General features: G+C 39.0%; 1 protein-coding gene across 1 annotated transcript in view; it reads right to left on the reverse strand.

Annotated features, from left to right (window-relative positions):
- Positions 1–26553, reverse strand: part of NOTCH2 (notch receptor 2) — a 155458-nt gene that overhangs the window by 97950 nt on the left and 30955 nt on the right. Inside the window, exon 2 of the mRNA XM_058538926.1 lies at positions 19696–19777. Coding sequence (XP_058394909.1) covers positions 19696–19777 — 82 coding nt within the window. The remainder of the gene's footprint in view (positions 1–19695; positions 19778–26553) is intronic.

The following is a 26553-nucleotide window of genomic DNA, read 5'->3' on the forward strand; positions in this document are numbered from 1 at the left end:
AACCTATGTCCTCCATTAAGCCTCCTCCAGATCATCTCACCCACCTCTGAGCCCTCCAACAGTAGATGTAGTGCCATGTTACGCACTACGTTATTTCTACCAGTATGGCTCTTCTTCATTTAAGCCATTGTTATGTCTTTCCTGAGCCTCTTTCAAACTCCCCTTTGATTTGTGTGTGTGTGGCGGGGGGAAGGGCATGTCTTGAGACCCTGGTGCAGGTTCCTTGAATACCATGAGCACCTATTTACCATTAAGCTGCTGGTTCCAAAGCAGGCTAAATTTCATAGGACGGATAAAGTCAGTCTCTCAACCCAAATTTGCTACAAAATCCCCTTCCAACCCCACACTGTGCTCTGCCTGGTAGAACACAGGCCAAATCAACCCAAAGAATCATCCTGAGGTACAAGATTATCCCTTACACCCCAGGAGGCTAAGAAGAATTATGGACATGAGAAGAAAGGGGAGAAATAGGTAAGTAAGACAGCCAGAAATAAAGGACTCCTGTTTCCTAAGGCCGGAGACCTTTCAGCTTTGCAAATCCCTGTTCAATGGTAATACAAGAACACCATATACGCTGTTAGTATGAGTGGGAATTAAGATTCTCTGCCTGAAAACAAAAGCTTAAATAGCTCTCTCCCTGAAATGACTCAAGTTGAGTTTGGTTAGAGGCTGGAAACACAACTAATCATCCAAGTTCCCTCACAAATCTATAGTTCTACTAAGTAACTCCAGTACGATTTTTGGAAAATAGCCTACATCTTGAATTAAAGGTGTATGTAAAAAATTTTCTTAAAAATGACCAAATAAATCTTTTTCGGGCATGAAAGATGCCTTTTGTTCCCAAAACTATATGAATGCCTCTCTCCTGGAGGGAATTTATCAATATTTTAGTAGTTCTCTCAGTGACTTCCTCCTATTCTATCCCCCTTCTCTAGCTTTGGAACTCTAAAAGAATAGTTCACAGAGGAGGCTGTTAATATATAGGGAAAGTTTTGGGGGACGTTTTTCCCTATAAAATAATTCGATAAACTAATATGAATACTTCTCAGGTCCATACAGATATATTCATGCCTTTTTCTGAAAAAGTCTGCCATTTCTGACATGAAGAGGTCTACTCTTTCATTGTCACTGTTCAAACACACAACGGGAATGGGGTGAAGGGGAGGGAAGGAGGGAGGAAAAGGGAGAAAAACAAGGGATTCCTCCTAATGTAACTAGAAAACATTCTATTTGAAAGGATGCCCATACAGTCCCCCCTCAATAAAACAGATGAAAACCAGACCCCAACTCTCACATGTCACCAGCAGCCTGGATTCGTTTACATGTAGCCACTTTACAGATTTCAACGATGCTGGGATTTGAATAGCAATTCCAATCTATCTGGCAATGGCTGCAGTTCAGGATCAGTCTCCCTAGTAATATAGGACAGAAAAATTTGTTCTTTCAAGTTTCCTAAGTGAATAGCCACTCATCTAGAGAAAAGCCGAAAATACTGTAGCAGCTTGTGTCAGCTCTAAGATGACTGAAGTCTGAGCAGGAAATCAGCCCCTTTTCCAAATAAGAGCCAGTGTTCTCTCCCAGTTTTCTCCACTGAATGTTCTGTATCAGCAGGGTGAGCCCAAATTGCATCCAGGGCTTTGCTGCAGCTCTGCCTTTAGTATTTTTTAGCGAGGATTTGGTCATTAAAAAAAATAAAACAACAAAGCAAAACCCCACCACATACAAGAAGAAGAAAAAGAGAGGCGTGCTTTACAAAATAGCTATTTCAAAATCACGGTTTTTTAAAAACTATACAGAATGTGGAACGGAGGGGAAAAAAATGTCTCATGTGGGTTGCGTCGGCCCTGCAGCTGCTCCTCATTAAAGCTCCTCTTTACTCCCTCTGGGCTAGTTTCCAGCAAAAAATTCTTTAAACAGAACTCTGCTTTCAACCCACTTTCTTCTTGCTCTGGGCCTCTCGGCCCCCCAATCCGCAGTGGCAGCCTGCCCTAGCTGAGCTCTAGAGGGAAGGAGCTGTCGTTAAGGTAAATGAGGTAAGAGCAGGGGAAAAAATAACAAAACCCAGAAACCAAATTAAGCATTGGTCAGTAACAAAGGTCTGCAGTTTGAAAAGGCCCCAAATCAGTCTGTTCTTTCCTGTGACCATAATGCCAGCTTAGTTTCCTGCCCCCTCCCCCGCACCCCTGTGTTAAAGTAGATAAAAATAATTGCTAACAGCCAAGGCTAACTGTAACCAGTGAAAGTTCCTATATAACATTTAATTCTCAAGGCTCTGGCTACAAACTTCTAGACACCCCAGAGCCTACAGAATCAACTCTACTTTCTCAGGCTGGCATTCAGGAGGCCCAAACTACTAATCTAACCTCATCATTCCCCTCCTCCCAGTACCTCCAGTCTGATATCTCATGAGACTGTCAACTTTTTAATTCTATAACTCTGTGTAAAGGTAACTAACCGGGTTATGCCAATTACTGACTTGGGGAAAAAAACAAACAACTGCATGAAGACTTCTAGTTAACTTCCTGGTAAAGAGGGGAAGAAAAAGGAAGAAGCTCTGTCATGCTGACTTCTTCTTGGCCATTGCCACTCCCACTCTCCCCTCCCCTCCCCCAAAAAAGAGAGAAAGAAAAAAAAAAGGAAACACTATAGCTTACTCAGCAAGAAGGAAAAACAAAAAGAACTAAAACAAAAAGAACTAAAAAAAGTATTCGTTTATAGAGTTAGGGCTCAGTACTGGGCTGTTTGTGGTAAAACACACTTTCTAGGGCTTTGTTGGTTTGATGTAAAGGAAACAAAGACAAAAACACAATCTCTCTCTCTCTCTTTCCCTCCCTCCCGAGCGATCTCGCTCGCCCTCCCTCCCTCTCTCTCTCCCTCTCTCTCTCTCTTTCTCTCTCTTTCTCTCTCTCGTCAAACATACACAACTTTTTACCACAACTAATAAAGAGTACCAAATACTGCAGGACAGCCCATTTTCCTACTATGTAAATTTAGCTTCCTGAACAGAACATTTCTGCTTTTCTTGTAGAAGTATTTCAGAAAATGTTAATCTGGGTTCCCACATTAGGCTAAATGCTTCCAAATTAAAAGTTTCCCACAGGAAAAGAAATTCACAGGGAATTATGAGGCTGGGAATTATCTTCTGAAACTCCACCTCACTTGGTTTCCATGTGTTCAGGTTTTTCACCACCCCCCATCCAAATAAAGCAATAAACTCATGCTGATTTTAATAAATCCAAACCAAAAAGCTGCTCCAGTGGTACAAGCTTTAAAGCTGTTAATTCACAGCATTGTTCATCTTCATCAGAAACTATGAAATTAGTAACCACTGCAATGGGAAACCATGTTTTCTTTACACAAGAATTTGCAAACACCCTTATCTTCCAGTTTACAGTCTGAGCTCATTTATCAGAACTCAAAAGCTGAAATGAGTGCCTAGTCTCTTCAATCATCACTTGAAAGATTGGGCAAGGGCACACAAACAGTGTTGAAAGACTTGTGTTGCTGCTAAAACAGAAGGTAGTCTTTCCTCTGTCTTCTAGCATACAATCAGTACCTCACCATATTTCACTGCACTGGACCCTGAGAAAATGTCTGCTTGTGATTAAAAGATGGCAAACATACTCTAAACATGTGAGTGTACAAAAAGCACCCTTCATAGTAACAGGCAAAAACGAACGAGTTAAGCCAGTTATTCCCAAGCTATGGGCTGTGCAGCTATTGCACGGGCTCTGCAAATGCTTATAAAGCATTCTGTAGACCATTAAATAATGTCCTGCCCATATTTAAATGTCTGTAGATGATGTTATGATTATTAATATATAAAGGTATTATAAAACGGTTATTGAATTCTTAGCAGATTTTGACATTTTGCATTGTATTCAAAAACGACTGAGAAATGGCTTCATCTCCAGATCATCTCTCCTTTATGCATGACACTCTTACTAGGCTCAACTTCTTGCAGCTCCCAGAACATGCTACAGTGTGCCACATCTGACCTCCAGACTGTTCACTCAGTCTAAAACACTCTTCCCCACCCTCTTCTTACAGCTAAGCCCTAAAATTCCTTCAAGCTTCAGCTTAAATGTTATTTTCACTGAGAAATAGGCCTGATACCCCCACTATATGTTCCCATAACCCTGACATATCACTCATTATCCTTTATTATGATTATTTGTCTTCCCCAACAGACTAAGAATTGTTCATCACCATACTCCCAGGGCCTAACACAGTAACTGGCATATAGAAGGCATTCAACTATTCAGTGCTCATATTCTTAACAGAAGCTCAAGGGCAAAATGCAAGAGTCCATGGAATCTTTATATCTTAAAAAGACTCTTTAATTATACTTGAAGTTCGGAACCACTAGGTTGAACTATTTACCCAAAAGATTATCAAAACTAATTAATATTCCTGATATATACAAGACTTCTTAACCCTCACTCACCCCTAAATCATTCAAAGTGGGCCAGCCAACCCTACATGGAGTAGATTTTTTTTTACTCACATTTTCCCCCAAAATCTGACATTAATCAACACACACAAACACAGCAAACACACACACACAGAGTCTTCATTCTCTCTTGCACTTTATTAATCTTTGATAAAACATTGACTACACGAACCACCAGAGCCTGGAGTCCTTAAAGACAGAACATCCTACAAAGTGGCCTCAGTAGCATGAACTGCACAGTTCTTTAGAGACCAAGCAGTGAAAATTAAACAAGATTTCAGGCAAGAAAGTGAGTGTGGGCGCCTGCTTTCTGTTCTCCAGCATGAGTGGATGACCCCTTTCAAAGTTCTGAAGTCCAAAAACTGTGTGAAAGCAGAACAGTTCCAAAAGCTTACGGTTTGGTCTGAAAAGATTCCTAGTTCAAAAATAATTGACCCAAATCATATCAAACCAAGCCTGACTATGAGAGTAGGCTGCAGAAGAATCTGCATTTCTTCAAACTTTAAGAGGGTAAAAAATATTTCTTTGTAGATTAGGAAAAAATCTTTATCAAAAATAAAAAGGAATTACACATGCAGGTATGTGAAACCGTTCAGTGAATAACTGGGAAATATAATTTCAGTATATACATAACTTCAGCCGTGAAACACAACAAAATTCCATTTAAATGGCCTTAATTAGAACCACAGATAATAAAAATAGTGGACATCATAGAAAAAGAAATAACAGTGTTTAACCCTACCTCAAGACAAAAACCACTGCTTCCCTTAAAAGATAGGACTATGGCTCAAGGGGTAAAAAAATTGGTTCTTGGGGGTCAAAAAAATCTTAGATATTACAATGGTTTGTGGCCTTCCAAAGGGCCACAATAGATAAACAGATATACAGTATATGATATTAAAATTGGGGGGGAGGAACAATTAGGAAAAAAATCTAAAAAGCCTCCTTTAACACTAAGATAGCTTATACAAATAAAGTAATTCTTAGCCTAGTATCTGGCACTCATAATGCCCATAAACGTTGGTTGAATTGAATAGAAAAATTTCCTACAAATGTTGTCTGTATTAGTATATATCCACACTCACATGTCTTGAAAATCAAGTGTGCCTCAGCTTTGGAAATTCCTTCACCTGTGCCCGATCTGCTGTTACGAACTCAAAGTCTATGCCTCCATATGGACAAAGTGAAAATCCTGCAAAGCCAAACAGTGATCTCACAAGAACGTTTATCTGACATACATCTAGATACCATACAGATTATTTCTTTTAAAAATACAATGCTATCATTATTTTACATACTCTTGCATTCCTACCACGACAAAAATAACAACAAAACCCACAAACCCTTATCATGCGGATGATGCTAGTAGTGCATGTGAAAGAGTCGTAGCCTACAGGATCCTACTCTAGGAAGCATACTCTATCACCAACTTTACTGCTGGGACTGGATTTGGGTTGTTTATCTGTTTTCCTCTAGATTATAAGCTTTTGAAAACAAATATAATTATTAAAATCATCACCATCACAATAATCACCCAAAAAACTTTTCCACACAAAGGGTAACTTTCATGAAGTGAATGACATCTCACAACATTGATTACTTTTATGGCAACAAGAGAACAGTTATGGTCAAAGAAAAAACTGTAATGTTTTCATTTATTTTCTTGATACCACTCATTAATTTAACAGGATCTCAGCTTTAGTGCAGACCTCCAGTATAGATGATCTCAACTAGAAAAATGGCATCAACCAAAAAGAGATATAGGAGGATTCATATATAATTCTTTGTTTTAACTGCAGCAACATCTGCTTCAAGAATTTCTTTTGTATATCAAAAAAAAAAAAAAGAAACTGACCACAAAGAATGGTTCTTCCAGTCTATAGCCCACACCCTGGGAGGATGTGAAGCATTTTAAGTGGCTGTTATGCTCTAAGGTAAAGGTCAGCAAATACTGCCCTCGGGTGAAATCCACAGGCCACCTATTCTTGTACCTCCAGCCCAGGAGCTAAAACTGGCTTTTACATTTTTTAAATGTCTATGTTTTAAGTGGGTATATAAGTACCTACAAAATATCCTCAATTTGCCTCTTGGCCAGCAAAGCCTAAAACATTTACTATTTGGCACTTTAAGAAAATAGTTCGCTGATTCCCTGCTCTGATGCCACCATGGCATTAAAGTATATGCGGGCAAAAACACTTTCAAACACGTGCTTACAATTTGGGTAACTTTTTTGTTTATTAGAAGTCAGGCCACTTTAGGAGCACTTGTAATGAGCTATGTTTAATTTCTGAAAGGCAGTCAAAGGGTCAAAAGATCATCATTGTCAATTGCTATACCTCTGCATAATCAGAACCAACAATAATAAAATAATGGACATCATGGAAAAAAATTACAGTGTACAACCCTAATGTGGTGACTCAAGACAAAAACCACTACTTCCCTTAAAAGATAGGACCATGGCCCAAAGGGCCAAAAAAAATCTTAGATATTACAATGATTTGTGGCCTTCCAAACCAGAGAAACTGAGTATCAAACAGGCATCCTGGAAGCATACATTCAAGTTTACTCCAAGTGAAGATAAATGCATTCTGAGAATACATTACATTTACCCCAAAACCAAAAAGATGGAGGTAACAAGCACAAAGACGCTGTGAAATCTGAATGGCGCAGGCTGCATCAGTACTTAGCACCAAGCTGAAGCTCCAAATAAAATCTCCTAAATCTAAACAAAAAGCAGTATTATAGCAGAAACCATAATATAAATCAAGACCCAAGTTTTCACAGTAATTCTGGAGAGGCACTTTACTTCCTGAACTGAGTCAGGGTAAAGTCACACCTGACGTGGCTACATTCTCCTGCACGATTCCGCTTAAAAAATTCATGCCTACTGCTAGGTGAGATGTTTTTAGGGCATACTTGAACAAATATATATTAAGATTTAAAAACTTATATGGGGGGCCGGCCTGGTGGCGTAGTGGTTGAGTTTGGCGCACTCCACTTCAGCGGCCCAGGTTCACGAGTTCGGATCCCGGGCGCAGACCTACACCACTCATCAAGCCATGCTGTGGCAGCAACCCACATACAAAATAGAGGAAGATTGGTACAGATGTTAACTCAGGGCAAATCTTCCACAAGCAAAAAGAGGAAGATTGGCAACAGATGTTAGCTCGAGGAGACTCTTCCTCACCAAAAAAAACCAAACAAAACTTATATACATATGTTAAAATATATGTTCAAGTACGCCCTAAAAATATCATATATATTTTTTTTAATTTTAATAGCTATGAGTGTGTTTTTCATCTGAATAAGAATAAAAATATAACTAGTATTTTTTGTTTTACAAAAATCTCTCACCCAAGACTTTAGTATGTTCTCGGATCTTTTTGATAGAGCGGCTCCCCAGAGACCTGCCCTCTGGACCAGCCCTGGCTCTGCTACTAGATGTTAACCTTGAACAAGTCACTTTACCTCTCTGAGCCTCAGCTTCTTCATGTATTAAAACAAGATGCTAGACCAAATAATCTCTAATATTCCCTTTAGCTCTAAAATTGTATGATTCCATTTAGGTATGCTCCACAGCCCCTTGGATATTAATATAGGATAGATCTCCTTTATGAGGAACTCAAAAGAATTTCCATACTATTTTGTTTCATGGAATGTCAAGAAATAAAAATGTATAGCTAGAGTTAAGATTCTTGGTCTTTCAAATTGCCTCACAAAAGCCCTAAGCTTTTTTTTATTCTGCTTTTGTGTGTGTGTGTGTGTGTGTGTGTGTGTATATACATGTATATATATATATGTGTATATATACATACATATATATGTGTATATATATACATATATATACATGTATATATACACGTATATATACATACATATATATACGTGTATATATATATACACGTATATATATACGTGTATATATATATACACGTATATATATACGTGTATATATATATACACACATTCACCCACATCAGTTCCTTGAGGGTTGGTAAGAAATAGTGCTGAATTTTCAAATTGCCTAATGGGGTCTGAGAAACAACTTTTAGTCTCAGTCTACATTCTAATCAGTTATATAATACACAGTAAGTCACTTGGCCATATTAAGTCTTAGGCTCCTCACATACAAAACAAGATGAGTGAGAAAGGTGCACGTGGAGTCCCTTCAACCTCCTAAGTATGACAACTCTACAATTTCAGCTTTTGAATTCCCTCAGCAATATTGCCCAAGGATGTAATGATGCTTGCTGGTGCTAATGCTTAGGGTCAGTGAGGTGATGGTCCTGACCATCACACCACTCCAAGCAGGGGCTCCCTGGGGCAAGAATTGTGCCTTGTGTCTCTTCTTTTATATCCCTCACACTGCCTACCTATCACCCTTCTAAGTGTGCAGACAGTTCAATACACACTTGTGTAAATGAATTGTTGCACAACTCACAATTTCAGCTAACCCCTCACACGAAGCATAAGGAAGCAAAGAACAAGTAAAATAGAAAATAACAATATATTTAAGCAAGATACAGAGAATAAAAAGGAATCCTGAACCTAGAAGGGAAAGAAAGGCCTTACTATCTTCCCCAAAACAATTAGCCAACATGGGAGCCTGTTTTCTTCAGCATAGAGTGGTTGTAGACATCACAGTCTCTTTATGAAATCTGACCTGCTGATAAATTACACAGGACTAAAAATGACTGATATGTGTGTAAAACAATGGTCTAGGAAGAGATGCACCAAATTTTAACTCGCAGGGAATCAACCACTTAATTAAATTCTTATAGGACTTTTTCCACATATCATTTTTATACATCCTCTCAATACAACATAAATGCCTGTCTTACTCACTTCCCCAGATCATGATGCTCTCATTAATTCTTATAAAATTTAGGAAAGAATAGGTGATGTCCCATAATTAGAGAGTGTGCTTCTGTGGAGACTAATTATCAACTTTGATAGTCAGTGTCGGCCTTTGCCTGGAAGGAAATGAGTCAACTTTTCATTAGTAATCAAGTTCTGTCCATTTTTCAAGAGTGACCCAGAAATTCAAGGCCATGAGTTTTAGCAATATGAGACAGAGAATCAAACACCACAAACATTATATACAAATAGGACGAAGAGAAAAATTTAAGTCAAAGAAGTTCCTGAGGTACTTGTCAGGGTGACTGAGGTTTCAGAAGGGGCAAGTTGCCCAGTAAAATAATTCCTCAAGGAGATGTGTCTGGCTTACACAATAAGAACCAGCATTTCAAAATCTTAAAGGGACAGGCAGTTAAATAGCTAAGGCACTACCACGGTCTAGGCAAGAGAATCATAACCACTGTCAAATGTTTTCCACACAGAACAGGCAGCCCTGGTTTATTCTGGATAATTGAGGGTTTGGATATGTACTATATAATCAGAGGAAACAAGCAGTAAAGGACATGAGCTAATTTGAGGTAACCAAAGATTTGGCTAGCAGATGCTTGCTTACTCTGGATCCCTGAAATGAACTGGATCAAGCCAATGATATGCTGGACAAAAGAGATTTGAGGTTGGGATACCTGAATTCTCAGCTAGGAAAATGCACTATGAAAACTGATCCTGTTCTTAGTGTCTCTGTTTTTACATCACTCCTCCTATGCCAACCTATTCTTTTTCTTGCCTCAGAGATTCACGGATTCCGAGATTCTTTGTAAATGGTGTTCCTAAGCCTACCTGGCTGTTCTGATCTGGAAGCAGCACAAGAATCAACAGTCAAGGCCAAAAAGGTCAGAGGGAGTGGGGGCAGGGGGAGGTGACTGCTCCCAGCTGCCCTCTCCTCCTGTCCCCTGGTCTTCCCCCTCACCCCTCACTCTAGACACTCTATCTTCAAGCATTTAAGCCAATATGTGCTAAAGGAATGATTTTTAAATCACTTACCTGTCACTGTGAAACCAGATTAATCCACATACTGATTTAGTAAAACCTCACACAAACTGGAATACAGACAGAAGAGAGCAAGCAAGAAGTAGAAGTTTTGAACCCAGGTCATTGAGAAAAAAATAATAAAGATATTGGTAATAATTACTCCAAGAAGCAATAACCCTCTAGTCTCCTCAGTTTCCCTACCTCCGTCCTTCTACTTATCCATCTTCTAAGCCACCATTAATATTCTCAGATTTATATTCTAGGTGATCCATTAAAAATCCTCTGATTTTACATCCCATTTGCAACAACATGGATGGGCCTGGAGCGTATTATGTTAAGTGAAATAAGCCAGAAAGAGAAAGACAAACACTGTATGATCTCACTCATATGTGGAATATAAACCAACACATGGACAGAGAAAACCGTATTGTGGTTACCAGGGGCAATGGGGGTAGAGGGTGGGCACAAGGGGTGAAGGGAAACATATATGTGGTGATGGACAAACAAAAATGTACAACCCAAACTTTCACAATGTTATTAACTATTAAAACATCAATTAAAAAAAAAAATCCTCTGATTTTAGTCTTCTGTCCCATAGTAGTTGCTCCCTGTCTGAATCTCCACAGTTCTTGTCAGCTGTGCCACTACATCAGGCAATCACAGACAGTTTGAATTTATACATACACATAAGCTTTATCTCCTCAACAAGATGGCATGGCGTCAGAGGATAGCCACCATATCTTATGCAGGAGAAACACGACATCCATTAGCAGACACTCCCGAGGTATGTATGCTTGTGAGTAAGGAAGTCAGACAGCTCAGGCCTCTTGGGCCTTTACGTATATTCACAATATCTGGCACAGTATTATCATAGTAGCCAACTCAAGAAGTACCAGTTTGATGAAAATTAAATTTTTCTTTGAAGGGTGCTATGGACTGAATGTTTGTGCACCACCACCCCCCCCAAAATTTATGTTAAAACCTTAATCCCCACTGTCACGGTATTTGGAGATGGGGCCTTTGGGAGGTAATTAGGTAGATAAAGTCATGAGGGTGGGGTCCTCATGATGGGATTAGTGCCTTATTAGGAGATGAAGGGACCAGAGCTTTCTCTCCCCACTACCTGAGGATATACAGTCATGTACCACATAATGAAATTTCAGTCAACAGCAGTCGGCATATACAATGGTGGTCCCATAAGATTAATACCATATAGCCCAGGTGTGTAGTAAGCTATACCATCTAGGTTTGTGTAAGTACACTCTATGACGTTCACACAACGATGAAATTGCCTAATGATGCATTTCTCAGAACATATCCCCATCGTTAAGTAACACATGACTGTAGTAAGGAGGTGGCCACCTGCAAACCAGGAAGAAAGTCCTCACAGGGAACTGAGTTGGCCAGCACCTTGATCTTGGACTTCCCAGCCTCCAGAACTGTGAAAAATAAATGTCTGCTATTTAAGCCACCCAGTCTGTGGTAGTTTGTTATAGCAGCCTAAGCTGACAGAGACAAAGACTGAGGAACCTATAGTGCTTCAGAGTCTATCGGACTTTCAGTACTCAGGATACAGGATTACAGATATAGTAACTGCAGGAAAGTGGCCTGAATCTATAAAGATTCAGTACCCTAAAGGCTACTGTTCTACGTAAGTCTAATCAGGTTATTTTCTCATTAACACCTACTTCTCCTCATACTTATGTGAAGAAAAAAATTGGATATAATGTTCCAGTTGGATGTGTTGGCTGAGTAATACCACCTGTCCCTTAAATAATGCCTTTATTAGTCTTTGCTTTCACTTTTCTTTCATAAAGGCCTTTTCATAGAGATCCAAGTTGGAGACTGTTTAGGAGAGGAACATTTTAAACAAAAGGTAATTGCATTAATAAGGGAAGGCTGAAGGCATCAGTATAAGAATCCGTAAAACATTTTTAGACAGAGTATGAAGTGCTAGTGAAGATTACTGATGATTAATAAATAGGATACAGAAAACTTTGGGAAGCCCAGAGAAACTGTAATTTACCTTACATCGAGATGTAAAGTAAAACATAACTAAGACCAACATGAAAACAAAACACACACATAATAAACACACATACACACAACAATGGGGGTGGAGGAGATGCTAAACTTCATTCCTAACTACCAAATTCCTGGCTATAGGACGTTGGGAAGAGGGCTTAATGAAAACCACCATCACGCCCACACGTTTATGCCAGCTTAACAACGAAAAAAGTACCCAGAAAGTTTTAGATAATTACATTTTTATCACATTCTGATTTACCCCACCACTTTGTATTCTATCTCACTAGCCTCAATGAAAGACAGATAGCCAAAATTTAAAATAAAAGATTTAATCAAGCTACTACAGATCTTGAAAGAGAAATATTTCTCATCCTGCTTAGCCACAAGAAAAAAGAGGAAAAAAGAATTCCCACACGAAATTAATGGTGCTGACATGTCACAATGAAACAATAGGAAAGAAACTTTACATAGGATTATGGTCAACCTGGTGACTGTCTTGCAAGAAGTCTAGCTAAACTCACATCTATTCATGCCAGGTTTGCCGGCCAAAATGAGTTGATTTAACTTATTGGCAGTTACCCAGGACAGGCAAAAGGATACAGGCAGAGCCTAAGATCCACCTTCTCCTATTTCTCTACCTAACACTGAAGTTTATAAAGGTTCCAACCTAAATAATAAAGATTGAAAAGAGTATGGGAATTCTGTTGTTATATATTGATAAGAAGCTGATAATCAGGACCTCCTTTATGAAAAATTCCTCAGGGACACAACGTATTTGTTAAAGGATTTTTCAAGGACTTAAGTGTTAATAAAAAGAATCACTGAAGAATGGTACATTAACAGGTCCTGATCTTAAGTCCTAAACAAGGAAAGCCTCACAAGACACACATCTATACATCTATAACTCACCATGCAAATGTATGGTGCTATGTTTAATAACCTGTGACTTTTGTGCTGGCAGCAACATTTATCATTTATCAGAAGTCGTTGAATTTGACCTGTCCCAATTTCACAGCTGCATAAAATCTGTCTGGACTTGCTCATCTTCCATTAGGAAAAAGAAGTGAGAAGTTTCAAGTTTTTCAATTTACTTCTCTCTACTAAAGAGCATTTTAATAGATAATATCCTCTATCCCCACCTTCACTGCCCTCTTCTTAAATTTCATCTGCAGTAATTGCACTGAGCTTTCAAGTCAAAGGTCACTTAGAAATGCAGCATTAGCCAAGCCTGGCCCATACACACTCATGTAGCTACAAGCAGGTTCAATTCTCTAGTATTATGTGAGCTGCTCAGGCCTACCTAATGCTACAGTCTCTACTTTAAAATCAGGAACCTTATAAAGCAGAGTTTTAATCATATTCCTGATTTGAAAAGTCACCTTTCATATAATTTCACATGTTCCACACTTCCTTTTCAGAAGGTCTTGTTTGAACTAACACTTTAAAATAGGTAATTTTGTCCCATTTTACTGATGGGCAAACTGAGACTCTGAGTGACAGCACATTTTCCAAGAGCACATCTCAGGTCAACTACTAAAGAGTTATGTGATCTTGGACAAATTATTTAATTTCTGAGTTTCCATATACTCATTGGTAAAACAGGGATATTAAGATTATCTATCTTATGTGAGGACTAAAATAACGCCTGTAAAGAGCTTGACTGAGCAGGGTCTGGCACATAACTCGTGCTCAACAAATGTTAGCTAGCACAATATTCTTTCACTCACCAAAGGCCAACTGCTAACCGGAATCAGGTCAAACTCAAGTCTATCTGGCATAAAAACCTATGTCCTTAATCCACTCATCAGTGCCAAACACAACCATACCGTAGCCTGAGGCAAAAGAAAAAAATCAGTAATATTGATCTTCCCTTTATTTAAAATTTGGAGTTTTTTATCATAGTTTTTTTTTTTGCATTTATTTTCATTTTTTGAACTATTACATTAAAGTATTATTTATCTTGATTACTGAGTTTTTGGCCCCGTCCTGAATTTTACACCTAAGATGAATGCCTCACTCACTTCACCCTGCTCCCAGCCCTACGTCACTGGTGGTTTCTGCACTGAAATACCACATTACAGTCAGTCATTTCACAACTGACTTTACCATTCTCTAGTAAGACTCATTCTGAACCTCTTTAAGAAGTCCAGGATAATGAATTGATCACTATTTTATGACTTCCCAAAGAGGTATGAAATAATGTGATAACAATATTGAATAATTGCAACTACTACCACAGACTTGAGATATGTTATATGTGGTACATAAACAGCAATACAATAAATAATTTCTGAATTAATAACTCCTTAAGCATCACATTAAAAAAAATTACTCCATGAAAGCTATTTAGTAAGCCAAAAGACAGCATTCTTCATTTCACGGAAAAGATAAAAGGACGATCAAAAAGGGGCCAGGCTTCTGCTAGCATCTTCCAGAAAAATTGCATATATAATGTTCTGCTAAATAGGCATCCCACTCGAAGGAACCTTGCTGGCAGAACCAGTTTCAGCAGAGAAGAAAGAGAAAGTGATTTAACAGTTGATACTTTTCCCAGTGTACTTCTTTGATCTGACACTGCCCCTGAACAGCACTGAATGCACTAATAAGGTGAGTGAAAGGGGAAAACACTGAGTGAGCCATGACTTTTGAAAATGTCTTTCTAGGGGAGCACCACCATAGCACAAACACTGATAATGCATGACCCTACTATAAGCCAGGCTCTGGAAGATTCTGAGTGTCTTTATTCTCTCCTGACGTATTATACAGAAACTTATCAAAAAGACAAGTGAATGGCTCCAATTTCCTTGGATGGCTTTAGCAGGCCTAGACCACCAACATTACTCCCTAACCCTGGCAAGGAAAATTATTAGTTGTTAATGTTTAACGTTTCTTACAGCTAGTAGACAAATTTTAGGTAAAATGAGACACAAAGTTGTATTTTATAACGATTTACTTTAAAATGTAGGTGAAGGGGGAAGAGAGGAGGGCAAAACAGATGAGTAGGCATGTGTGTTGTGGTGATGGATTGTAATTAGTATTGGGGTGGTGAACACGACATAATCTATGCAGAAATAGAAGTATAATGATGTACACCTGAAATTTATACAATGTTATAAACCAATGTGACTGCAATAAAATAAAAAAATAAAATGTAGTTTCTAGTTAGATACTATGGGAAAAAGTAGAGATTCTGAAATGCAGTCACTCATCCACAGGAGCCTATGTAACTCATGGTGACATGATGACTTTCCATTGTTTAACAAACACTATGCTAGTTTCCTCCTAAGTGGTAAGCAGAAAATTTTGAAAGACTCCTTTATAATTTTTATCATTAAAAATAATGGCAGAGTAACTTAGACCAATTCTCTTGTTTATAATAATTATAAACTCTGGACAAAATATTAAAGCTACCAGAGAGCAACCAAAAGCAGGCAGAAACTGGAAGGGATATGAAAAAGAAAAAAGAAAAAAGAAAAGCAAACTATATGAAACCTACATTTATACAGCTTTTTCCCTGAAAGTATTCCCCAGTCCATGCAACACAAAAGGAACAGAATGCAAGCAGAAAATGGAAGTCTTACTAGGCTGAGGAGTCAAAGGTAGCTGGCACTGTCAAAGCTGCTGGAATTTGAGGAGGAGAAATCCTGGAAAAGACAGAACCACAGAGGGAGTAGCCCTAAAATACGCATACAATTCTACTCAAATCCTTAAACGATTCCTGACTGTGTATGAACAAGATGATACTTAGGAACCCAAGGGAAAGAAAGAGCTGGAAGGCCAAAAGGCTGAGCAGGGTTCTGGGGAGTCAGACGTTTGAATTCAAGTCCCATCAAATTAGAGGGGCATGGGAAAAACCCAGAGCTTGGTAAACACCTCACCTAAGGGGTCATACCTTGGGAGCAAGAACTGTATCCGAGGACTAAGACCTTCACCATCAGACTAAGGGCAAAAAAGACCCACCACAGCAAAGCCTAAAACCAAGCCTCCACAGGAGCAAGGTGATCTTCTAGTAATGTAACTGCCTGCTAGAATAAAACTCCACATTCTTTAGTGGAAGATAAACTTTAAGATGCATCACCCACAATGTCCAGTAAATAATAAAACCTACCATAAATGCGAAGTAAAGGGAAATTGTACCCATAGTCAAGAGAAAGAGCTTTTGACAGAAACACACCCCAAAACAACCCAGATGTTAAGAATTAGCAGGCAAGGACTTCAAAAACCTATGATAAATATGTCCTTAAAAATGCACATTTTGTGAATTTTACAAATCGTAACCTCACCCACCCCCAACATTCTAGTGAACTTGAATTGCCCATGATTTTTAATCAAATCGGGATTTGGAATGGTTTATATTGAAAGCCTGAGACAAACTACTTGAAAGTGATTAATGACAGCCAAACTTAATTATATATTTACCCCTCCCAGTAGGACAAGGGAGAGAATAAAATGTCTTATCTCTCTGTAGTGAGAGGGCTTTATTAAGATCTGACAACAACTATTTAGGAGCAATAATTGAGTTTTATGCAAGATTACACAGGTTCTCCTTGTCTGGCATCCCAATCTAATCAAAGACTGATAGAATACTCAGGCTCCAACAGTGACAAAAAACAGGTGAGCTGTGTACAAAACCAACCTTTAAAAGTACTTATCTTCCTCTGTCAATGTGATCTTATCAAGGATTTCTATAATTTCTATAAACAACCATTATATTTCAGCTGAATCAGTAGCATTATACTCTTTAAACAGATAGTCAGATACCTTCTACTTTAAAACATTTTCCATTAATTCCCACCCCACTCCCCAACAAAAGGAATTTGGCTTCAATTTTCTTTTCTTAATCCACTAAGCCATCTCATGAATAAAAAGATAATCATATGCTCTGCATGTCTGATGTAATTTTTATAAACCTTCTAAGTGTTCTAATATTCATTTACCATTTTGTGAAAATACTATTTACTAAACAAGTTGGATTACCTTCTTTCCCCAGGGAAAAAAGCAAAGTTGGTAAAGATATACTGCAAGGTCTGCCAAGTACATGTTATTTTTGCTTAAAATTTTGCTTAACATTCTCTGGAGGTTGGCACAGCATTGCACAGATGGTTGACTTGGCCTCCCTGATACTGTTCTTGCTTTCCCTGTGTCCACTTATGTTGACATTGCCACTCTTGAAGGTGCTAATATTACTTTTACTGAGGTAGAGAAACACTCTCTTTTTACAAATTTTGTTGTTCATATTGGTGTCCCAAGAGGATGGCCTTGCCCATTTTTTTCCTTACTCTCCCTTTTCAGGGAGCTTGTTTCCCTCACAACAGGGTTGGAGAACATCTGAGGGACCCACTCAGAACTATATCCATAAGCAACCCATCCCATCAACAGTTAACAAGTATCCAGGGACAGAATTCAAGCAGCTCCATTTTTGTCAATCACAAAGTGAGTTCCCTGTTCCCTAGCAGTGCTTCTTTCAGAAACTGAGGGCAACTTTGTCTTTCTCACCTTGGTTGGAGAGTTTGAGAGTGGCAGGACACAAATTTGTTTTCTCCCAAAAGTTACCGTTAGTGTCCTCTCCTGGTAAGTGCTCGGAGATTGGTCTCCTCTAGAAATCCTCTCTCCCCATGTCAGACTACAAATATGTAAGCCAACACTTAGAACCCATTTGAAATTCTCCCTACATAAATCGCCAAGTTGAATTATCTCCAAATTGAACTAAATTGCCTCTCTGTTTAGTACTACCATCCTGGATACCGTATGAAGCCAAAAAAATTCTCAGAAAGGACCAGTTTCTTCTTATTTAAGACAAACAGATTTAAAAACATGTGAATGATAGTATCTATTGAGCACCTCCTGGTTGAAGAAACAAATTGTTGAGCACTAGCTACATACCAGGCACCATATTAGACATTCACTATACAAAAATGCCAAGACCAGGACCTCACAATCTAGTAGGAAAAACAAACATATTGACAAATGATCCTAGTGTAATGGGTTAACTACCACAAGAGAGCTGAATAATAGAATAAAGCAAGTAGCTAAGACACCAGATGCCAAAAAGGGAATAAACAAGATTTCAGTGGCCAATTCTAAGGTATTAAGTTCCTTCCCTTATTATCTTCAGTTGCGTTTCCAATCTTAGAGGAGAATGCATCACATGTTTTTGGGGTTTTTTTCCAGCTAGAAAAGCTAAATGAGCAGCCCGCAATCAGTTATATAAAAAATTTCATTTCCAATGTTATCTTTATTCCAGTCCAAACAACCTATTGTTAAGCTTTACTGTCATCACAGCTTAAAATATTTTCACTTTGGTGAAGAAAATTTTTTCTGACTTGGAAAAATTCTTGTTTATGATATTAAAGAACTTAGATCCTGGTGTCAGAATGGACTTGACTGGAACAAATGTCATTATTATATTTATGGTATTCAATTAAATATCCAGAGAAGAAACAAAAACATGTTGCATAAACTCAAACTGTTTATCAAGCAAGTACCTCTACCAAAGCAAAGAACAAATATACACCACAAAAGTGTTAAAGACAAATTTCATATTATCAAATTTTATTTTCCATGATATAAATAGAATGGATACTTGTTCCTACCAAAAATTTTCAATTGAGGTAGAAGGAAAAAAAAAATGGTCCATAGGAAGCCTAGAGAAGCTATCTATGAGATGATCTCACAGGCTTCCTCAAGCAAACAAAAAGTATGGCTAGATTAGATGGTTGGAGAAAAAGAAAAGAAATGCTCTTGAGAACTAGCCTACACTCTCTAGGCCTATTCTTCATCCTTATCTTTTAAACCCAAATAATGACATTCACCCATAGCCCCTGCTTCCCACCCCATCGCTACAGGTACATTGCGCATCTTCCTCTCTCACAGGCTCTCTTTCAGAATTGCATTTTTTACGCTAGAAAAAAAAAAGTTTCACATGGCTATAATAGTCACTTATACTAGGCAGAATTAAAGTTAATATTTACTGGGTTTGACTTAAAAATGAGATCATAGCTAACATGCTGAGGAGTGATTCTAAGGCTTTGCCTTAAACTGAAAAATGCAAGAGAATGTACTTAATATATATTAACTAGCCACCCACTGAAAAGTCTTTTTCATAGTGAAAAAGATAATGAGACGATAATAAGAAGTTCTTATTAACCATTTATCTGACATCCACACCCTTTCGTCCTCATCCCCCACGAAAATTCATCAGAAAAGTTAGAGAACCAGGAACATTTCACAGCAGTATTAAAAATGGAATAGTAGGACCAAATCTTGCCCAGTGTCTTACTGAGGAAAAATAATTATATGAAAAAGAAAAAACCCAGAGAAAAACTTACTTGCAGTATCCTGTGCCATTGTGGTAGGTAACACATATTCCTTCATTTACGCAGGGCTCATAGCCATCCCGACATTGCAATGCTAAAATTAAAAACAAACACACATTAGAAATAAGTCACTAATCATAACCCTCAGACATCAAAGAAATGTTATCCACTCCACGTCAATATTCATTCCCATATCCAACCTGATGTGGGTCTCCCTTTAGAGTTTTAAGCAGTTTTTTGTCTTTTGGCTTCTGGGGTCACAGAAGCACAGAAGCTCATCCCAAGAGTCTCTTCCCACAGTAACTGTTTTGTGGCCTTGAATGATGCTCTTGATTCTCTGTGCCTCTATCTTCCCAGCTGTTACATCCCTATCTCCCAATGATATTAAAAAAATTAAAGCTATAGGGGCCGGCCCGGTGGCGCAAGCGGTTAAGTGCGCGCGCTCCGCTGCGGCGGCCCGGGGTTCGCTGGTTCGGATCCCGGGCGCGCACCGACGCACTGCTTGGTAAGCCATGCTGTGGCGGCGTCCCATGTAGAGTGGAGGAAGATGGGCACAGATGTTAGCCCAGGGCCGTCTTCCTCAGCAAAAAAAGAGGAGGATTGGCGGATGTTAGCTCAGGGCTGATCTCCTCACAAAAAAAAAAAAAAAAAAAAAAAAATTAAAGCTATAACATCCATGACATGCCATGAGCCTCTTGGAACTTGGATACTTCAGATGAGTAATATAAGGACTCATCAATGAATATTTAGGAAGACTTGGGTAGATACTAGGTCACCATAATATTAAAGAATTACTTAAGCCTTCAGGTAAAGTTTTAGAACAGGCCACTTCAAGAAGTAATCAGAAACTTCACCAATATTCATTCAACAAACTGTAGTTGAGAGCCTAGTGCGTACCAGGCACTATTTTGGATCCAGGGGAAAAAGGGGAAATAGAACACACAGAGAAATGAATAAAACATAATCTCTAACTTGAAGAGACTCACACAAAGATGAGGAGTAGACCATGAATAGAGATTGCAGAGGAGGGATCAAAGTAAACAAACTGAAAAGTTAATTTTATTCAAACAGATAAAACAATAATTCTCAAATTCTTGAATCCCAGTCGCTTTACGAGGCAATGACAAGGCACATCATCACATTAACCCCTCCAGAAACAGACTACTCAGAAATAAACAGCATTAGTGGGAACTTTCACTGATTTCAGCCAAAAGAGAGGGAAGGCTACCCAAAGTCTGCCACTCACTCGCTGGATAATTACAATACCTTGATTGTTTAGCTTTTAGAGTTGGAATCTTCATCACCAAAATGCTTACCAAGGATCCTAATAACAAATGGAAAGACAAGACGGAAAGAAACCTAGCCAAACAATAAAAATCAAAATTGAAGTTCACGAACTTTTTCTGGAAGATTATTAAGATGCCCATCTCCTAGGATGGTTCATACAAATACCTGAAAGCAAAACTGAGAAATCTCCACCTCTGAGTTTCCTCCAGCCACGTCGCTCTGTGAATAAACTGTGCAATATCAGAGGCTATGGCTTGCCCTTCCTGGGCATCGAAACCAGCTTCTTTTCACAGCAGGGCCCAGGCACAAGCTGGATGCTAGAACAACTCCTCTATTAACAATTACTGCATAAAAACCCACTATCTGCCCAGTACTGTTATTAAGTGATGGAACCATTGAGAACAGGTTCACAGAAATCTCATCTCTTAACATAATAATATCTAAAAAATAGTAATAACAATAGCAGCTAGCACTTAGCACTTACTAAACATCAGGTACTATTCTAAGCACTTTACATAGACTAATTCAATCTTCCCAACAACCCTATGAAGGAGTTAATTTCATTATTCCTATTCCACAGAAAGGATAAGTGACCTGCCCATTGTCACATCAGTGAGTTAAGAAGGAAGAATTTGAACCTAGGCAGTCTGGATCCTGTGAGAGAGGTTGTGCTCTTAACTACAGTGATACACTGCTTCACACTATCCGACAGTTTGCTTCTCAGGATGTGCAGGATAGGTATTATTATACCCACCTACTAGAAAGTGAAGGCGACCTCCTCATGGGCATCATACCACTAGCTGTGGCAATGCTGGGCCTGGAATCCAGGTCTCTTACTGAGTCCAGCCCTGTCTCTATGACAGCTGTTGGGGTCACACAAGCAGGCACTAGCCTGCACCCCGAACAAGCAGATTCAGGAAGAGGGTCATCTTGTTGTCCATATCCCACTTCCCTGTAGGGCTCCAATGCTCTCTCTTCCCACACTGATAAGCCCAACGCAACAACTATAATTAAAACAGTTAATGTCAGGTTATTTCCTCCATACTAAAGTTCTCAAACTGATTTTTTTATTCTCTTTAGACACTTTTATTAGTTTCAATGAGAACTTCCTGACTTTTTTCTATTTGTTTTTTTTCTTTAAATAAAAAAGAAAGCCTCTCAGTAGGAAAGGAATGTCCTGCAGGCTCAGAGCTAGCTGCAGCTCTGTCCTCCCCCTGCAGGAATCCTGGTGCAGTAGAGGGAGTCAGGAGACCTGAAAGCCTCTCTCTACCACTAACTAGCTGTGCTACTGCAAGCAAAGCACAGCCTCACGGGGGCTCAACTTCCCCACCTGTAAACCAAACAGGGGGGAACAAAATGCTCCTGAAGGTCCCCTGTGATCCAACACCGACACCACCCTCTTTAAAAGTATATGAATGGCGGGCCAGCCCCATGGCTTAGCGGTTAAGTGCACGCGCTCCGCTGCTGGCAGCCCGGGTTCGGATCCCCGGCACGCACCGCTTCTCCGGCCATGCTGGGGCCGCGTCCCACATACAGCAACTGGAAGGATGTGCAGCTATGACATACAACTATCTACTGGGGCTTTGGGGGGAGAAAATAAATAAATAAAATCTTTAAAAAAAAAAAAAAAGTATATGAATGGCATGGCTGGTACCTGGAAAAATCTATCCAGAAGGGCATAAGGACCCAGCTACCCATGACTCAGAAAGCTATGGGTGCAAAAAATCACAGTCTGTTCCTTTTAAGTGTCCTGGCAAATCATTACAGTGACAGGTTCAGAGAAATACAAACAACCCAAAGTCAATATGTGGCAATCAATCTAGCAAATAACTTTACAGCCTAGCCTTAGTGAACTAATCAAATTCAGTGGCCAAAAAGGAGGTGGGCTTACAAGGCTAATAATTAATGCCATTTGGCTGATCTGTAGGATCATACTACCTTGAACCTTTAACATTGACTAAGCCACAGTTCTCAAACTTGAGTGTGCATCAGAATCATCTCGAGGGCTTGTTAAAACACAGATTGCCAGACCCCATCCCCACAGTGCTGACTGAGTAGGTCTAGAGGGGCCTGGGCATGTGCATTCTTAACAAGTTCCCAGGCAATGCTGATGCTACCAGTCAGAGGAAGCACACTTTGAGAACAACTACTTTACTAAAGCAGGAGTGTCCACTTTAAGGAATCTCCTAAGACTATATAATCCACTAGAGGTCTTGGATGATCTAGATAATATATTGCTGAATAAACAAAAGAAAAATAAAGTAAAATTTGAGATTCATGACTTTGCTCAGGGGCTATTTCTAAATGAACAGTGTAATTATTTGCCATACAAAGAAAAGTTAAAACTTCGATAACTCAAAACCATGACAGTGACACTGAGAAAGACCTCATTTCAAAATTCAATTTACTTTTTTCCCAATGTAAAACATTTAAATTTAACAATGAAGTTGAAAGCAGCTTTATATTTGCAGAGTGAAAAATGAAAGGCTCAGTCATACCACAGAGAACTAATGTTTAAACTGATGTTTTAATAGACTCAGAGAAATCAGTCACTCACAAAAGGAGTGACTTTTTCCCAAATTTTCATCGTAAGCCACAAACAGCAGTCACTCCATAAATACTAGCTGACTGAAATCAATCTCATACACTGAGTGTGTGTATCCATATGTGCGTGCCCCCCCACCAAAAAAGAGCAAAAACAAAGAGAAGCAGCGGATTCCAATTTCATCACTCCATCACTTGGCAATGTGACACAAAATCTAGAAGCCACTTTCCAATTTTCATACATTTTCTCTACAGCATATTTGAGGACTAGTCTTCTAATATTCAGAACATATTTACAGAGCATCTACCGTGTGAGGTGCAGGCCCTGACATCAGGAATACCATGGTTAACAGAATAAAGCCCTTGTCCTCATGAACCTTATTTCTATTAGGGAAAGACAGACAATAAATAAATGAATAAATAAATAAATCATTTCAGACAGGGGTAAGTGATCGATTCTGCTGGAAACAGAACCCAGTTACGGGATACACAGTAATCACAAAGGCTGGAGTGTAGGGATCTACTTTAGATAGGGTGACTAGGAAAGGCCTCTCTCAGCAGGTGTCCTTTGAGCCCAGATTTAAATGAAGAAGAATCATGAAGATATGGGAAAGAGTGATCCCAGGCAGAGGAAACAGCAAGTGTAAAGGCCATGAGATGGGAATGAGACTGGTATTCCAGGTTTGTATGGCTAGAGAGTATTAAGCAAGGGGAAGAGTAACAGGGGACAGGCCAGGGAGGCAGGCAGGGTTAGATCACGGCTTCTACTCCAGGTATGAGGGTAAACTACTGGGCTGCTTTAAGCAAGGAAAACAACACAGATTTATTTTTGAAAAAAGTCAAGATTGTAAAATGTTCCAGTGAGTGAAAGGTTTTTTTCCCTTCTTATATAAGCTTATTCAAGTCATCCGTTTTTAGACTAGAAGACATCCATTTTCTCAGCTCCCCCAAAATGGTAAGGATTTTATTTCCAACGGCATCTAACCTTCCAGGAGCACCACTTGCAACACGTCACTCCACTACTTTCTAATCTACAACGGCTTTCAGTTCTTAATCAATTCTGAAAACCTACTCTCAGTTTGGCTTCAGAAAAACTAGCCAAGAGGTCTACGCAGCACCTTCACACAGTGCCAAGTTTGGCACTTTTTCTTCCAGGGACAAGCCATTCCTTACTTTTCCAATCTACACCCTCACGCTCACCTTCAAGATGGCAGCCTACCTTACCTGCCCAGTATTACCTTTGAATGCAGTCTCTTGCTTGAACAGATCACCATTGAACTCAGTTCCATGCCTCCATGTAGGTCTCAGCTTCCTCTAATTGCTGTCTTCCCCTCTACTATCTAAATTCTACTCATTCCTCCAAGGCGCAGCTCACCTCCTGCCTCGCTGACAAGGCCTCCCCTTGACAGTTCTGGTCCTCTCAGGCCAACGCCTACTCTCTACCACTCATAACTCACAATTTAGCATTTAATTCTACAGTCTTCTAACTCTCTCTGCTTTTTCACTTTTAAGTTCCTAGAGGATACAAAACATTTCTTCTTTTCTGTATATTTGAGGCAATACAGTTTAGTGGTTGAAAGCATGGATGCTGAAATCAGGATCTGGGTCTGAATTCTAGCTCCACCATTTACTATCTCTGTATCCTCTTGGTGCTTCAGTATCTTCATCTGTAAAAAATAATCTCTCTCAGAGCCCTTGTAAGAATGAACTGAATTAATACATTTAAAGAGCCTCGAACAATGCCTGATACATAGTAAGAACTCAAAAAAGGCTAGCTCACATAGTAAGTACTTAAATTCTTGGTAACTGACTGTACAACAAATAGTGCCTTTAGGGAAACTTGTCATATCAATCAAACCTCAGTTTAAACAAACAGAAATCCGAAAAAATAGAAGAGCCCTGGGCAATTTATGATGTGATATCAATAATGGAATAAGTTCTTCCCAGTTGCCATCACTAAGAGTCTAATAAAAGACATACTGAACTACCACCACAAAAAAAACAGAAATCACTGGTCTTAACAAAAAAAGCTACAGCACTGCAAACGTAAGAATTGAGTCACTAAAGGTAAAATCAACACTGTCTATGAGCAAAAATGTCATTCAATTTTAATAGAGTTCTGTTAATATTTGTTGAACAACTACTGTGAGCATGGCCTTCTACTAGGCATTGCATAGAAATCAAACACAAATAACACAATTTCTACGCTCATGGTCCATACAATCTAATGGAGGGAAGTTAGGGGTAGGGACAGAGAGAATGTGACCTATCCAAATGACTCTAAGATAAACACAAACAAAATAAAAATGGCTTTTATTATATACCTTTAGCAGACTCTCTTAATATCAATCTCAGACTCACTCCAAAAAGAACCTTTAAGAAATACATCATGAACCCTTGTTGTTTAGCACTAACTATAACTCAGTCCAGACAAGGTTTTAGTAGTTATTCAAGTTTATCAGCCTCTTTTGTATATAAATACTGCAAACAACAGAATAAGCTGTCGTTGATTTTAACCAGCTCCAGTGCTCAGGAATTTGCCCTTTTAGGGACAGGCCCAAGGTATACAAACTTGATGGAATCTTCCTTAAAATTTCCTCTAGGCAATTACTTAGGTTTTCCTGGGCTTTTCAGTATCATGCCAGCTAGGAATCACTGGTTTAAAAGCCTCTCTTTGTTTTAGGAATCTCTAACATGAGTAATTAAGCCTGCACCCTAGCCAGTGTAATCTGAGCAGCTTTCAATGTGTTTCACTTGTTGCATTAACATGTAATCGTTTAAAATTGGCATTGCTTGTTGCTTTGTAGCCTCTTCAAATAAGCCTGTGTCTGTTTTCTATCTCACATGATTTTTTTCATATCCTGCTCTCTCTGTCTGCAGTGTGTTCTGTTTGTGCTTATATGTCCACTGCTCACTCAAAAGACATTTTAATGTCTTGAATGGCAGGGGTTCCTAAAATATGTGAAGAGGAGGTATTCAGGGCCCTTTTAATCTTCTCTTCAACGTTTATGCAAATTTCAAGCAGCAGCATTTGAGGGA

Source organism: Diceros bicornis, chromosome 4, assembly GCF_020826845.1.
Source record: "Diceros bicornis minor isolate mBicDic1 chromosome 4, mDicBic1.mat.cur, whole genome shotgun sequence".
NCBI classification, from domain to species: domain Eukaryota; kingdom Metazoa; phylum Chordata; class Mammalia; order Perissodactyla; family Rhinocerotidae; genus Diceros; species Diceros bicornis.